Here is a 17,743-nt window from a genome sequence, read left to right on the forward strand (position 1 = left end):
TATCTGTGCAAATAATCAACTACGACAGCATCGCCTGGAGAAATTTGATGGTTCTCTTCCCAGAAATGTTCCGCCACAACAGATTTCCCATAGCCTGTGGTCTTTATTGCATTAATATGCTCCCCCATACAATCTTTGAACCTGCATTTTGTCTCACCCCAGGGACAAAATGCATGTTCAAAGCTCATATGAGGTGCATAATACTGCAATAAAGATCACAGGCTATGGGAAATCTGCTGTAGTGGAACATTTCTGGAAGGAGAACCAACAAATTTCTCCAGGCGACGCATCATTTTTTATCATTCGCACAGATATTGGAAACACAAATGGGTCCAGAGCTTGTGAATTTTTGTTCTTTAGAACATAATACCATTGATAGAGACAGGGGAGTCTTTATTCATTCCCTCTTCGAAACCGTAATTTTTGAACGGGATGAATGGTTCCGCCTGGCACACTTCTGAGCCATTTCCAGTTTCCATGCATGTGTGGAGGATAATGCCAATGCTCCTAGGATAACACGTAGGAGCATGGGCATTATCAAACCATGATCCTGAAGTTAAGGACGTACCTGGTCAGTTGTCTTACTGTTGATAAAGGAGGTGGTTGCCCCTAAAATCTATGGTTGATTTTATTGCTTTTAATTCCATATATTGTGATTTCATATTTTATTTTTATCTGTCATTTTATTGATTTTGATTGTATAATCAGTGCATTTTATTTGTATATTTTTATCTTTTATTTTTGATAAAGTTTTATCTGGTATTATATCATTATTTATAGACGGTTGTTATGTTGTTCAGCAGTTATTATGGTCCACATGCGCAATTTGCAGAACAGAAGCTTTTCTTGATGAGGGAACCCATTTGTACTCACCTCATCAATCTCATTATCCTTCCCTGCACCCGTTCCAACAGATCCCCAACATTTCTAAAATGAGGCCTCCAGACCTGTATAGAGTACTCAAGATATAGTCTATCCATTGCCTTATATAATGGGATAATCACCACTTTATCCCTTATAGCAAAATTCTTGTATATCACTGACAAAACACAATGAGCTGTCCTGACAGTCTCTGCACATTACCTATAGGCAGTACCTTGCATTTGTCAGTGTTAAACTGAGAAGTGGCATCTGAATTTTAAAAAAACCGAGAAACTGAGAAATGGCAATTGAAGTATTCCAAATCTTGTGGTAGTAGCATACATTGATTACTATCATTAACCACCTGCAATTCTTTGCTAATCTGCAAGCTTAGAATTAAGCATGACATACCGTCATTAATATCTTTAAGAAATATGGGAAATAACAATGGGCCCAGCACTGAATACTGGAAGAATTCACTAACAACATTAGTCCATGAAGAGCAGTGTCTATTGATAATCACTCTCTGTCTTTTTTCCACTCAACCATTCCTTTATTCATAGCAATAACTTGCTCTTAATGCAACACTGCTCCAATTTGAATAGCATTATTTTATGTGCAACAGTAGCAGCAACTTGCCCTTATTGCCACACTGCTCCAATTTGAATAGCAGTTCACTGCTCCAATTTTATGCAACAGTATAAAAATCTTTCCTGAATTCTGAGTCATCATCATCAACAGCCATTTTCAATCCACTGCAGGATGAAGGCCACTTCAGCAACTCTCCAGTTCCTTCTGTTCACTGCAATGACCATCCATTTACTACCCACAAACTCCTGTCCACTTCATCTGTCCACCTCCCTTGTTGTCTTCCATGTTTTCTTTTAGCCCCCCTTGAATATCATTCTGTTATTTTCTTCAAACTGTTTCCAGCCTAAGTCCATTTTAGTTCTTTAGTTTTGATAAGAATGTCCCTTACTTGTTTGTGTTTGCTGCCTAATCCATGTGTTTTCTTCTTATACAACGGTTTGATTCCTAATATAATTCATTCTATTCTTCGCTGTGCAGTTTTCAGCTTCTCTTCTATTCTTCCATAAGTCATGTTGGAGAGTATACATTGGTTCATTATTTTACGGGTGCCTCTGTAGCCAGGTGAGTAGGAGCAGTAGTGCATAGCACATGCTTCTTGATTAGACCGGGGTTCGAGCCCGTGACCACCAAATATGGAGGATGCAGAAAGGTCAGGGAATGACCACCACATATCCCCAAAGCAATATGGCCTTAGTTGCTAATACTCCTAAAAACCAAATATAACAATAACAATCATTATTTTATGTTTCAGACAAATTGGGATATTGCTCCAAAATTTATTCTTCTCTTGATTCCAGCCATTTATCATTGTTACAGCTAATGACATGTCCAAGATAAGTATATGAATTCACTTTTTCAATTTCTACTCCAATGATTATATCCCTTTCTGTGGCATACTTGTTCATCATTACTTTTGTTTTAGCCATATTCATCTTTAGTCCGAAATCCTCTAACTCTGCATAACTGATTAAGGTTTTCCTTTAGTTCTTCGTTTTTCCTCTAGTTTCCTCTAGTTTTTCCTCTAGATCACAATGTCATCTGCAAATCATAAATGGTTTAGGTACTCTCTATTCACATTGATTCCTTTCTGTGACTAGTCCATTCTTCTGTAAGCTTCCTCAAGGGCAGCAGTAAACAACTTCGGAGATATTGTGTCTCTTTGTTAAACTCCTTTCCCAATTTTAAATTTGCTTTTGTCTAGACATGTCTTTGTCTAGTCTAATAAAGATGGTAGCATTCTCATATATTTTCTTCAAAATCATAATGCATGGGGTGTCCATGCCTTGTTTTTCCAGATCCTTAAACATTTCCCTTGCCTTATGCTGTATGGAGTCAAATGTCTTTTCATAATCCACAAATACCAGGCATAATGGTGTTTTATATTCATTTGCTTTCTCCATTAGCTGTGATAGTACGCGAAGGTTATCTATAGTTGGGAATCCTGTCCTAAAGCCAGCTTGCTCTTTTAGTTGATTGTTATCAAGTATTTTTTCTAATCTGTTAGTGATGACCCTTGTGAACAACTTGTAGATGTAGGGAACAAGCTAAGTGGTCTATAATTTCCAATTTCTGATTTGTCTCCTTTCTTATGCAGCAAAATTATGATTGCATTATTCCACTCCTCACGGGTCATGCCTTTCCTAATGTATTTGTGAGGGGTCTTGCCAGTTTCTGTGTCATGTCTCTTCCACTCAATTTTAACAACCCGACAGTAACTTCATCTTCACCTGAGGCTTTCTGATTCTTCATTTTCTTCAATACGTGTTCTATCTCATCAGGAAGGCTATGGGGTATGTCGTATGTGTTACTAATTTGTGATCCATCTTCCCCACTGATGGCATTATTCCCTTGCTCCTTATATGATACTTTATAGTAATCTTCTGCTATTTGAATTATGCCTTCTCTGCTATTTATAAATACACGATCACTATTCTTCAGATTAAGTATCATTTGTCTTTTTGTATTACTGACATGATTTAAGTCCTTTGTTTTCCCTTAATGCTTTTTCTACTTTTCTTGTATTAAATCTTCTTATGTCCTCTCTCAATTTCTTTCTAATGGCTTTGCACAACTTAGTATACTCAATTTTATCCTTGTAGGTGTTTATCTTGCTCTTCATTTGTCATCTTCAGTTCATCATGATAAGTGTTCCTTGACTAATTTTTCTTCTTTGGATTTCTTTTTACCTAATAGTTTCTTGGGCTTTATTACTTTCAGAAAGATATCTTGGTCCTGAAAGGTCTGCAGAAGTTCAACTTGTTCTTAAGTTCCAGTACATACTGCTTTTTCTCCTCTTCTGTTATCTCAAAGACTTCGTATTATTTACTTGAGTCAGTTTTTTCCTTTCTTTCCTTACATCTATATCAAGTGTGCATCTTACCATTCTGTGATCACTTCCAACATTTACCTTGTTCAGGATGGTAACATTGTTCACATTATATCTTCTGTTAGTGAGGATGAAGTTAATTTCCATTTGGGCATTTCCATGTTTGCATTCTGTTCACCCTTTTCTTGAAAAAAGGGGTTCATTACTGATATTCCTTGAGATTCTACAAATTCCACAAGTCTTTCGCCTGTTTCATTTCTTTCACCAATTCCAAAATTTCCTATAGTTTTCCTTTCTGTACTGTTTTGTCTCTTTTCAATCTTAGCATTGAGGTACCCCATAATGATGGTGTAGTGAGTTTTCTGTTCATCTAGAAGTCTCTCAATTTTCATATACATTTCTTCAACATCATTATGGCTCAATGTTAGTACATATATCATTATAATCTTTAGATTGTACCTCTTAGAAATCCTGAGTAGTAATCTTAATACCTTTGGTAATGTACTTTTGAATTCCAAAATGTTGTTTTTATGGACCAAAAAGCCAACTCCACCTTCACTCTTTTCACTGTTTCCTTTGGTGTACAGCAGATTTCCACTAGATAAACTAATAAGTGATTCGTTTCTTCTTCTTTTCAGCCAAGCCAATGATATTCCAATTCACATTTTCTAATTCCTTTTCCAGCTCTAATATCCTCTCTTCACTGATGAGTGATCTTACATTGTAACAGACCAAGTTCAGTTTCCTTGCATAGCAGCCTGGTCGCACCTAGAGATTCTAAGCACCCTCTGCTTCCACTCTGATCCTCTCGCTGCCTTAAGAGGGAGAGTGAAAGCTGCTGGGGAATGAGGGCCATTTGTTTCATCATGTTGTCATAAAGTGCTGGAGGGTTTGGTCTTTTCCTCTTCATGCTGACCAAGCATCTTGAAGAGAACCACTCTACATGTTTGTTGCCACCAAAGTGATGTAACAGGGCTTGCCAAAGAGAAGGTGTGCATGAGTGAATTTTAGGGAGGCAGACCAATCAGACTTCTCCTCAATCTTCTAAAATAGAAAGATATTGGATCCATCAGTGTTTTAGACTGAGTGTATGATAATGTACAGAATGCCAGTTCCCCTCTAAGCCTCTGAATTCCAAATATATAATAAATTGATTTTTTTTATCCAGTTTCTTTGAGTGGATATTATGAATAATTGCCACAGTATCCAATCAAATTGGTCAGAAAACACCACCCTTTAACAAAACTAAGCTGGGACTGCAGTATAACTGCACTTCTTACATAAACAACTGAACTCTGCATAAAAAAATAACCTAATAAAGCTTAACAACCAATTCTCCTTTTCTTTGATAACACCCAGTATAGACACCACTGATCCACAGGAAAGAAATTCACCACTTAAAAGGCAACATACAATTCTAATATCCTATCTCACTTTCCATTAGTAGCATTCTCCATCTATAACAGTTTTTTGTCACTGTACAAAATTAAAAACATTTATTATCCAAAAACAGGAAATTCTGAAGAATATGTACTGCTTCACATTCTTGCTATATTACTACAGTAACATAAATGGAGATCACTAGTAAGTACATTTCTTATTTTAAACATTTTGTGTCTCATTGAAATTTACAAAGCTTTCTAATGCAGAAATTGATAACTGTTAAGTTTGCACAGATATCAATATATTTGAGTGCAAGAATTACAATAGTTTTTTTTTTTTTTTTTTTAACGTCTCTTAAAACTTTATAGATTTCATAAACCGAATAAAGTTTATCAAATTTTGCAAAGCTTTCACTCTGCTTATATTATATACCTTAACCCCCACCCCCAGGTCAGATAAAGGCACTTTCAAGAAATAATATCCAATACTAAATACAATATTTGCACCTTTTTCAAATAGGCATCAAAGATACAAAAACTATAAGCTCAGGTATGGAAGTGATCCCAATTAGTTATAAAACGCAGTGATGAAAACATGAGAAATAAATATATACATGGCAGCCTTAACTACTAGCTTAACTACTTAACTACTAGGGCTGAGAGGTAGCAACTGAAGTTTAACATTGACAAATAGAAAGTACTGAATATGAGTAGCAGTAACCGCAGAGTAACATATCAACTGTGTGGTACTACACTCAGGGTGGTAGAGAATGAAAATGACCTGGGAGTAATTGTGCAGTCAGATATGTAGTTTTCTGAGCAGTGCAGATGGTCTGCAAGATTAGCTCATGGTGTCTTGTCAATGATATACAGGTGTCTTGTCAATGATAACAAAACTTTAATTATTCCAGCTAGCCAGAGATACATTCCTTTATTCACATTAAGGAATTAACACAATTTAAATTAAATACTATTAAAAACCAATTATTCATTTGTCTAAACTTAAACTTTGTGTTATAGAAGGTAATGAAAGTGCATGAGCAGGTTTTGAAAATAAAGCCAAATTTCTATTAAATATCAAGCAATCAAGATTTACTTGTAATCCTTTAATTTCAAATGAGGAAAAGTGAGCCTTGAAACAATTCAATGGAAATAGTTAAATAAAAACAAACCAACAACAATACAATATTCTCTAAGACCATTTTTGTTATCCCGAGGAAATTTCCTTGGAAATAGCTCTACAACTCTGCAAGTTTATCCTATGTGGAAATGTCATGACAGCTTCTTCCCACCATCAATACTATTCAAACTCAGATAAAGAACTGCATGCATAAAAAAATTTTAATATCTTATATACTAGGATTTTAGGAAAGCTTTTGATACTGTTGCACATGGAAGACTACTGTACAAATTGGAGCAGTATGGCATTAAGGGCAAATTGCTGCTATGGATAAATGGATGGTTGAATGGGAAAAGACAGAGAGTTGTAATCAATGGACACTACTTTTTGTGGACTAACTTTATTAGTGGAATCCCCCAGGGTTTGGTGTTGGGTCCATTCTTGTTTTCTGTATTTATTAACGAAGGAATATCAGGGGCTTAATGTTCAAGTTTGCAGACGATACGAAGGTTGGCAAGGTTGTTAATGACACTAATGACAGTACACTACTGCAACAGGATCTAGAAAAGTTGAGCAGATGGGCTGAGGGGTAGCAACTGAAGTTTAACATTGACAAATATAAAGTACTGTATATGAGTAGCAGTAACCGCAGAGTAACATATCAACTGTGTGGTACTACACTCAGGGTGATAGAGAATGATAATAACCTGGGAGTAATTGTGCAGTCAGATATGTAGTTTTCTGAGCAGTGCAGATGGTCTGCAAGATTAGCTCATGGTGTCTTGTCAATGATATACAGGAATTTTTCTAGCAGGGATAAGGAAGTTATTATCCCCTTGTATAAGGCATAATGGTCAAGCCAAACTTTGAGTACTGTATACAGGTCTGAAGGCCTCATTTTAGGAAGGATAGAGCTGCTGGAACAAGTACAGAGAAGAGCAATAAGATTGGTGAAGTGAACAAAGGATTGCTCTTATGAAGAAAGGCTTTTCTGCAAATTGCAGTGTCTGGAGAATAGGCACCTGTGAGGTGATCTGATTGCTTACAAAAAAAAAAAAAAAAAAAAAAAAGAACAATTTTACACAGTTTGACTTAACAAAAATTTTTTGAATTATTTTAATTTGTTTTATAAAGTAAAAACATCACAGGGGATTTGGGAAACATCTGTTTTATAGTATGTACAGCAGCATGTAAACCAACAAATTTTATATATGCCAATCTACAGAGAGAGAGAAATAAATACTTTCAAGCATTAATTTTATTATGATAACAGAAAATTGTGCAGTTTCTTAGATATTGTAAGCCTAACAAATTCAAATGAAAAAAAAAAAAAAAAAAGAAAATTGCAATAAATGATGTGATTTAAAGCAAAAAGAACTACAGTCATAAAACAATATGTGGATAGTAAACGATGCACTATCACTAAAAAAAAATATGTAGTGATCCATTCTAAAATGCTAAAGTAAAAGAAACAATCGCTTCCTTGATATTCTTCTGAATCAATACAAAACTACATTATAGAAATATTACTTACCTATACAAATATTTCTTGTGGCATCCAATGTGCTTCCTGTTTCACATTCACAATGATAGCTACCAAGTGTATTCACACATGTTCCACCAATGCATATCTCCTGCCTTGGTTCTTTGCATTCCACAATATCTGCAAAGACAACTATCAGCAATGAGAAAAAAATGGAAGGAAGAAAGGAACACAACAGTATGAAAAAGTAAGTTTTTTTTTTTTTTTCTTTTTTGAAAACATATTAAAAAGTAAGAGATTACCTCAATTTTTTGTGGAATGCTTCCGGTGAATTCTCTCTCATATGCGACGAATAAAATAAGATGAAAAAAGTGAAAAAACAAATTAATGAATTTTTCCCTTTTTTCATCTTAATTTATTCGTCACATATGAGGTAGAATTCACTGGAAGCATTCCACCAAAAATTGAGGTAATCTCTTACTTTTTAATATATTAAAAAATCGTGGAAGTTATTGAGCCCTGTAGCTCTGAATTTTTTAATAATTTTTTGAAAACAAAATTATCATATTTAATAATAATAATAATAACAATAATGATGAGCCACCAACACTATCACAGGATGGTCATTGAAAGACTGACTATAGCCTAGAGAGAAGGAGGAAGAGGCTTGATAGAACTCTTCAAACAAAACAATAAAATGATTGAAAACCCGAGAGATTACTTCCAGGAAAACACAGTACCAATCTAACAGGCTATAAGGAAGACACACAAGCAGCATACTCCACTCAACAAGGAGACCCAAAACACCCAGACAGAAGAAACAAAGACAGAAAAATGGATGAAGAAGGCACTCTATCGCAGTCATTGCAATAAATAACCTCTATCAAGCTTACACAGATAACTGTCACCAGGATAAAACACTAGAAGCTAGCGAAGAAATACCGGTGAACCAAAGAAAGCATATTGTATTGCTAGTATGAACTTCAGGCCATACTAGAGACCCTACCCACAAGCTGTACTGGGACCACACCATAAGAACAGACAAGGTTATCCCACATAACAGACTGGACATAACCCTCACAAGAAGGAAAATACTACCTACCCAATTGACATAGCAGTACACAACACCAGCAACCTTCAGAAACCCCTACGAGAAAAAGATTAGGAAGTACATATACCTTAGTTAGGAAGTCAAAGAGAAATGTCTGAAATGTTGTTTTTTTTTTTTTTTTGATTTGGTAGTTGTTGGCGCATCGGCTTCTGTGGCCATATTGCACCTCCCAAGGTTTTTGCAGTACTTTGATCCAAGCCCGAGGCGGGAATCGAACCCGCGACCTTTGGGTTGCCGGGCAGGTACTTTACCCACTCGGCTAGCCCGGTCGGCTGAAATGTTGTTATTTGGAGCATTAGCAACTAAGGCCATATTGCTCAGGGGATTATGCGGTGGTAATTAACTGACCTTTCCTCATCCTCCGTATTTGGTGGTCACAGGCTCGAATCCCGGTCTAATCAAGAACCGTGAACTACACACTACTGCTCGTACCCACCTGACTAGGGAGGTGCCTAGAAGTCAAAGAGATATGCTATATATCTGGAACGAGTAGCAACCAACCTGATCAACTGGGTCAACCACCAGCATCATGCCAAAGAGCCTACACAAGAACCTAGCAGCAATATGTCTGCTAATAAACACCTATGAGCAGTGGTGTGCTGGAGCCAGCTCGTGCGAGCTGATTGTTAAATTTTCAAGAATTTTGCAAGCCAGTTGTTAAACCGACAATGGCTATAAACTGTAGAGCAGCACATACTTCAATCCACAATGGCTAGTGGCATTTGGGTGATAAGCTCATATATGGTGAAATGGGAAAATCCAGCAGGGGTCTGCTCATTTCAGCACCCTTTCCCCTGCCCCCTTCCCTACATGGCAGCCTGTATAGGGAGGCTCTCCGTTAGCAATTTTACAAGAATATTATTTCCAACAAACATCCACTTAATTGTGCCTGGGCCACTTCTTCTCAAGGTAATGACATTCCCATGCTTGATGTCTGTCAAAGATTTCTTTGAAATCTTTGAAAGACGTCAAGGATTTTACCGTCAACTTTCAAATATTGCAGGTGAGAAATAGATTAACATAGTAATAGTAGTAATGGAGGCATGTAATGCAAGAAAGCAAGTATATGAGTTATGTAACATCAGACAAAAAAAAAAAAAAAAATTTCACACATCCATTCCCTCTAAAAGTAAAAGTTTGACCAGTTCTTCCTTGAATTTATTTAAGCTATCAACTTCCACAACGACAGATGGAAGTTTGTTCCAGCAATTAACCACCCACTGGCTAAAGGCAAATTTCCGCACATCTATTCTACAACTGTCTCAATTTGAATTTATGCCTCCTCAGGGTCGTAATCTGAGCAAGTAGAAGAATCCCATCAGAATTCAGGGTGATCAACCCATTCAAAGCCTTATACACCTCAATCAGATCACCTCGCAGGTGCCTAGACTCCAGCTGCTGCAATTTGCAGAACTTAAGTCTTTCATGTTAAGAGGACCCCTTCATTCCCCTCACCAATGTTGTTGCCCTTCTCTGTACATGCTCAAGTAACTCTACATCCTTCCTAAAATGAGGCCTCCAGACTTGAATGCAGTACTTAGGCGTAGCCTAACCATTACCTTATACAAAGGGATAATCACCTCCTTTTCCCAACTAGCAAAATTTCTGTATATCATTGATAATATCCCATGACCTGCTCTGGCAGCCTGCCTGCATTCCTCAGAAAACTCCACATCTGACTGCACAATTACTCCCAGATCTTTTTCATTTTCTACAACCCTAAGTGTAGTACCACACAGTTGGTACAGTTCTCTGGGTTATTTCTACCCACATGCAGTCCTTTGCATTTGTCGATCACATATCAGATTTAATGACAATAAATATATTAGGAAAATAGTTATCAGATTGTGATGCAACTCCATTTGTCAAATAATAGTTGAATCACAACCATAGATTGCCTACAGTCTATACAAGAACAGAAAAAGTCAGTGAAATCATTTTGGGGGAATCAATTGACTATATGGAAATTACAATAAAAAAATTTATATTTTATTATTTTTTGAAATTTTTGTATTCCAAACTGTTGTAAATTAGTAAAACGTACAATAAATACATACACATATATTCTTGGTCTTTTTTTTTAGTGAGCTAGGTTTTAAAAATTTACCAGGCACACCACTGCCTGTGAGGAACTACAGAAAGTGTAAACCTGAACCATTATTGGTTGAAAGAGACTCAACCAATAATGATAATAGCCAAACATTTATAATATTTGTGCTCCTCATTATACATGAGGAGCGTAATGGCTCAGTGATTACAACATTGGACAACCAACCTCAGCAGCAGGCTGGTAGTCTAGTGCAGTAACCCAGAGCAGCTGAAGTGGAAACAGATGAGGTAATAGCATTAGCATTAGTAGAGGCATATGATGCAAGAAAGCAAGCTTATGCAGCATCAGCCAAAAAAAAAAAAAAAAAAAACGCTCCCATTTCACCCCTCCGTTCGTTCCAAATACCTGTCCAGCTCAGGTTTAAATTTACCCAACCAACCAACTACCTGCTGACTAAAGGCAAACTTCCGCACATCTGTTCGACAACTGTCTTTCCTCAATTTGAATTTATGCCCTCTCAGGTGATTATTCTGAGCAAGAGGTTTGTTGTTGTTATTTGGTTTTTAGGAGCATTAGCAACTAAGGCCATATTGCTCCGGGGATATGCGGTGGTCATTCCCTGACCTTTCCGCATCTACATCCTCCGTATTTGGTGGTGACAGGCTCGAACCATGGTCTAATCAAGAAGTGTGTGCTACGCACTACTGCTCCTTCCCACCTGGCTAGGGAGATGCCTTCTGAGCAAGAGGAAGAATCCCATCAGCATTGAGCCATTCAAGGCTTTATACACCTCAACCAAATCACCTTGCAGGTGCCAAGTCTCCAGACATTGTAATTTGCAAAACTTAAGCCTTTTTTTCATAAGAGCAGCCCTTTGTTCCATTCACTAATCTTGTTGCTCTTCTCTGTACTCATTCCAACAGCTCTACATCCTTCCTAAAATGAGGCCTCCAGACCTATATACAGTACTCAAGGTATGACCTGACCATTGCCTTATACAAGGGAATAATCACCTCCTTTTCCCTGCTAGAAAACTTCCTGTATATCATTGACAAGACACCATGAGCTACTCTTGCAGACCGTCTGCACTACTCAAAAAACTTCATATCTGCCTGCTCAATTACCCCCAGGTCCTTTTCATTCTCTACCACTGGGAGTGTAGTACTGCACAGTTCATACGTTACTCTGCTTCCCACATGCAAAATTTTACATTTGTCAATGTTAAACTTCATTTGCCACCTCTCAGCCCATCTGCTCAGCTTTTCTAGATCCTGTTGCAGCAGCATACTGTCATTAGTGTCCTTAAAAACCCTTCCAAGCTTTGTATCATCTGCAAACATTAAGGTTGATATACCATCATCAATTATCATTTATAAATAGAGAAAACAACAATGGACCTAACACTGAACCCTGAGGGAGGAGTCCACTAATAACATTAGTCCACGATAAGCAATGTCCATTGATTGCCACTCTCTGTCTTCTCCCACTCAACCATCCCTATATCCAGTTTGCCTCCAATGCCACACTGCTCCAAGTTGCGCAGCAGTCTTCCATGTGCAACAGTATCAAAAGCCTTTCTAAGATCCAAATATATGATATAAAAGTTATTCCCTGCATCCAGTTCTTTTGTAGGTGGTAGATGACTTTCATCAACCGGTGAAATACCACCACTTTGCTTATTGGAGGCTAGAAGTGGTGAAACCCATGTTTAGTCTCTAAGCAAAGTTTCCGGCATCCCCCTCCCCCTAAACTTCTCCTTCAACCCATGCACGGTACTAAGTACTATAGGTTTTGATACCTTTCGTGTTTGGGGTTTTCATAAAAAAAAAAAAAAAAAAACATCATAGTATCCAATCAAATTGGTCAGGCAAGACTTTCCCTTAGCAAAACCATGCTGTGTCTGAGCTATAACTGAAGTCTTGTCTAGATGATCCTGCAGTGCTTCTTTAATCAGTGCCTCCATTAATTTTCCTGGAACAGAAGTTAAACTAACAGGTCTATAATTACATGTGTCGCTCTTTGATCCTCCTTTGTGAATTGGGGTCACATTTGCACATCTCCAGTCCATGGGTACTGTCCCTGAGTCCAAGGAAGCTCTCATAATTATGGCCAAGGGTTTGCTTACTTCCTTTGCTGCCTCCTTTAATATAACTGGATAAATCCCATCCACCCCTGGTTCATTTTTTATGTTTATCTTCAACAATTTCTCCTCCACTTTCCTCTCAGTTATTACCAAATCATCTAGCTCACAGCAAGAGTTTAATTCACCTCTGGCATTCCCCTCCCTGAATAACTCCTCATGTGTGAATGCAGATGCAAAATACTCATTTAGTTTGTTAACCACCTGAGTAGGATCATCAACAGTTGAACCATCAATATCCAGTGGACCAATCTGATTCATCCCTTTCCTTCTAGAGTTACAGAGGTAAAGAACTCTTTGCTGTTTTTCTTTCCATCCTTTGCCAAAGATTTCTCATAATCTGCCTTTGCCTGCCTAATCTCCTTTGTGACTTGGTTACAGACCAGCTTATATCTATCATAGGCTTCCATGTCACCCATTAATTTATATGTATCCCATGCATTTTTCTTCTCTGCCACATGTCTCATTAGTTCATCTGACATCCATTTACGCCTAAACCTTGAACAATATTTCTTAGTTGGTATGTAAAGCCTAGTAGGTTCCAAGATAAATTCTTTGAATGCCTTCCATTCTGAATTTGCTGTTGGTAACATCATCAGTTGGTCCCACCGTATAGAATTTAAATACTGTCTCAGACCAGCATAGTCGCCTTTACGAAAGCAATAACCCTTCCCTTTACAACTGATGGTAGTTACCTCTTTGAGTAAATTCCACTTCAGCACACTGTGATCACTGCCACCTAGTGGTTCCTTTATCTGCAGATTGTTAATCTATAAAGAATCACTATTGATAATCACATCAAGAGCATTACTCCCTATAGTTGCCTCCCAAACATGCTGATGTAGAAAACAATCATCCAATAAATCCACAAAAGGCTTGCTAGTGTGTGGGTGACCCACCCACAAATTCCAGTCAATATCCTGGAAATTAAAATACCCCATTATAAGACTCTCTGATTTACTGGCTTGCTCTATTTCCCTGTACAGTTTCTTATTATACTCATCAGAGTCATTAGGCCTATAACACACTCCTACTCTCAATTTTGATCTCCCAGTGCTTATTTCATGCCAAACTGACTCTTCACTACACTGTCCAGAGATGTCGACTGGCTTTGCTTCCTTGGATTTTATGTGTTTCTTAACTAATAGCATAACCCCTCCTCCCTTCCTCTCCTGTCTATCCTTCCTGCACACATTGTACTCCCCAAATTCCAGTTATTCATTCCTTATATCTGAGTCACCTCATTTCTCTGATATCCCAACAATATCTGCCTTTAATGTTTTGAGCAATACATCAAATTCATCAAATTTATTTACCAAACTCCTAGCACTGGTGTATATGCAAGTATACATACACCTGTTCCTATTCTTAGCTACCCTAACACAACCCATGTGTTTACTTGTACCACAATGACTCCCAGCAATCTCTGAAATACGCTGCATCTTGTTTTTCAGGATGGTGCTCATTCCAATAGAAGCAGTGCAAGAATCACTTTCACCTCTGCCAGAGAATAGAAGAATACTTAGACACACTGAAGCAGAACCTCCTCGCACTCAGAAAGACACTATGCCAATACAAAGGAAAGGAAATTTCCAAGAGGAAAATAAACAACCAACTCCCAACAAAACCAAATGTATCAGATAGGATGGGAAAGAGGGCAATGGACCATCTGAACAGAAAATGATTGGGAAGTTCTGAGGCAAAATATGGAGCAATGAAGTAAGACAGTAAGAACTAAAATGGAAGAAAAAGTATGTACAAGAGATGGCAAAAAGAAAGATTTTAGAAGAAGAAGAAGTACAACAGTTGATCAGGAAGATCCACAAAAGGCGAACCCCAGAATAGATAATGTTAACAACTGCTAGTACAAGAAGTTCATTTGCATACATAAGCACCTAGCAGAGCAGTTCACCTGAATGATAAGTCATCCACAGACAATCCCAGAGTTTCTTATGCAAAGAATCACATAACTGAAAACTAAAGACAATGATACAACAAACCTGGTGAAATATAGGCTGATAACCTGTCTTCCAATAATGTACAAGATCCTGACCAGCTGCATACCCAAGAAGATATCAGACCATATGAAAAGTCAGAAAATCATGGATGAACAGCAGATGAACAAAGGATTCAAGGAGCAATTAATCATTGATGCCAGCATTATAGAGCAAGCCTACAAGAAGCACTACAACCTGTACACAGCCCACATCGAATACCACAAGGCTCTCAACTCTGAACCTCATAGCTGGTTAACAGAGATGTTAAAGATCTACAAAGTCAATCTGACAGTGACAAACTTCCTAGAAGCAACCATGGAGAAATGGAATACGACCATCAAGGTTGTAACCACAACAAGACCAATTCCCATTAGGAGAGGAATCTCTCAGATAGATGCCCTGAGCCCACTGTGGTTCTGTCTAGCACTGAACCCATTATCTACCATGCTCAACAACAGCAAGTATGGATATAACCTGGAAGGAAAGCCCTGTACATCCTCTCCCACCTGATGTAAATGGATGACATCAAGCTCTACAGGGCAACCGAGAAGCAACTCCAGCAGATACTCCAGATTAGCATTAGCATTAATTAGCATTAGTAGAGGCATATGATGCAAGAAAGCAAGCTTATTCAGCATCAGCCAAAAAAAAAAAAAAAAAAAAAACCCACTCCCATTTCACCCCTCTGTTCGTTCGAAATACCTGTCCAGTTGAGCTTTAAATTTGTTTAGGCTATCAACTTCAACAACAAGTGATGGAAGTCGGTTCCACCAACCAACCACCCGCTGGCCAAAGGCAAATTTCCGCACATCTATCCGACATCCATCCTTCCTCAATTTGAATTTATGCCCTCTGAGGTGATTATTCTGAGCAAGATGAAGAATCCCATTGGCATTGAGCATGCTCAAACCATTCAAAGCCTTATACACCTCTATCAGATCACCTCGCCGGTGCCTAGTCTCCAGACTCTGTAATTTGCAAAACTTAAGCCTTTCTTCGTAAGAGCAACCCTTTGTTCCATTCACTAATCTTGTTGCCCTTCTCTGTACCCGTTCCAGCAGTTCTACATCCTTCTTGAAATGAGGCCTCCAGACCTGTATACAGTACTCAAGATGTGGCCTAACCATTGCCTTATACAAGGGAATAATCACCTCCTTATCCCTGCTAGAAAAATTGCTGTATATCATTGACAAGACACCATGAGCTACTCTTGCAGCTCATCTGCACTGCTCAGAGAACTTCATATCTGCCTGCACAATTACCCCCAGGTCCTTTTCATTCTCCACCACTGTCAGTGTAGTACCGCAGAGTTGATACGTTGCTCTGGGGTTACTGTTTCCCATATGTAGTACTTTACATTTGTCAATGTTAAACTTCATTTGCCACCTCTCAGCCCATCTGTTTTTTCAACCTTTCCAGATCCTGTTGCAGCAGCATAGCGTCAGTAGTGTCCTTAACGACCCTGCCAACCTTTGTATCATCTGCAAACTTGGACATTAAACTTGATATCCCATCATCAATATCATTCATAAACACCGAAAACAACAACGGACCCAACACTGAACCTTGAGGAACTCCACTAATAACATTAGTCCACGTTGAGCAGTGTCCATTGATTACCACTCTCTGTCTTCTGCCACTCAACCAACCCCTTATCCATAGCAGCAATTTGCCTCCAATGCCACACTGCTCCAATTTGTGCAGCAGTCTTCCATGTGCAACAGTATCAAAAGCCTTTCTAAGATCCAAATATATGATATCAAAGTTATTCCCTGCATTCAGTTCTTTTGTGACTACATCATAGTATCCAATCAAATTGGTCAGGCAAGACCTGCCCTTAACAAAACCATGCTGCGTCTGAGCTATAACTGAATTCTTGTCTAGATGATCCTGCAGTGCTTCTTTAACCAGTGCCTCCATTAATTTACCTGGAACAGAAGTTAAACTAACAGGTCTATAATTACTTGTGTCAGCCTTTGATCCTCCTTTGTGAATTGGGGTTACATTTGCACATCTCCAGTCTATGGGTACCTCCCCTGAGTCCAAAGAAGCTCTCGTAATTATGGCTAGGGGTTTGCATACTTCCTTTGCTGTCTCCTTTAATATAACTGGATAGATCCCATCCACCCCAGGTGCCTTTTTTATGTTTATGCTCAACAATCTCTCCTCCACTTTCCTCTCAGTTATTACAAAATCATCCAGCTCACTGCCAATGTTTACTTTACCTACATCATTCTCCTTCCTGAATAACTCCTCATGCGTGAATGTAGATGCAAAATACTCGTTTAGATTGTTAGCCACCTGAGAAGGATCCTCAACTGTTGAACCACCAATATCCAGTGGACCAATCTGATTCATCCCTTTCCTTCTCGAGTTCAAATATGTAAAGAACTCTTTTCTGTTTTTCTTTGCATCCTTTGCCAAGGATTTTTCGTAGTCTGCCTTTGCCTGCCTAATCTCCTTTGTGACTTGGTTACAGACCAACTTATATCTATCATAGGCTTCCATGTCACCCATTAATTTGTATGTATCCCATGCATTTTTCTTCTCTGCCACATGTCTCATTAATTCATCTGACAACCATTTAGGCCTAAACCTTGAACAATATTTCTTAGTTGGTATGTAAAGCCTGGTAGCCTCCAAGATTAGTTCCTTGAATGCTTCCCATTTTGAGTTTGCTGT

At 38.2% G+C, this 17,743-nt stretch overlaps 1 protein-coding gene across 3 annotated transcripts in view; it reads right to left on the bottom strand.

Annotated features, from left to right (window-relative positions):
- The window catches only part of LOC150080668 (fibrillin-2-like), a 1,460,049-nt gene that overhangs the window by 929,062 nt on the left and 513,244 nt on the right, over window positions 1-17,743 (bottom strand). For all 3 annotated transcript variants that reach the window (XM_090381969.1, XM_090381968.1, XM_090381967.1), the window contains exon 18: window positions 7,815-7,943. In XM_090381969.1, coding sequence (XP_090238095.1) covers window positions 7,815-7,943 — 129 coding nt within the window. The remainder of the gene's footprint in view (window positions 1-7,814; window positions 7,944-17,743) is intronic.

This window comes from Mastigoproctus giganteus, chromosome 9, assembly GCF_048544385.1.
Source record: "Mastigoproctus giganteus isolate SK-2022 chromosome 9, ASM4854438v1, whole genome shotgun sequence".
NCBI classification, from domain to species: domain Eukaryota; kingdom Metazoa; phylum Arthropoda; class Arachnida; order Uropygi; family Thelyphonidae; genus Mastigoproctus; species Mastigoproctus giganteus.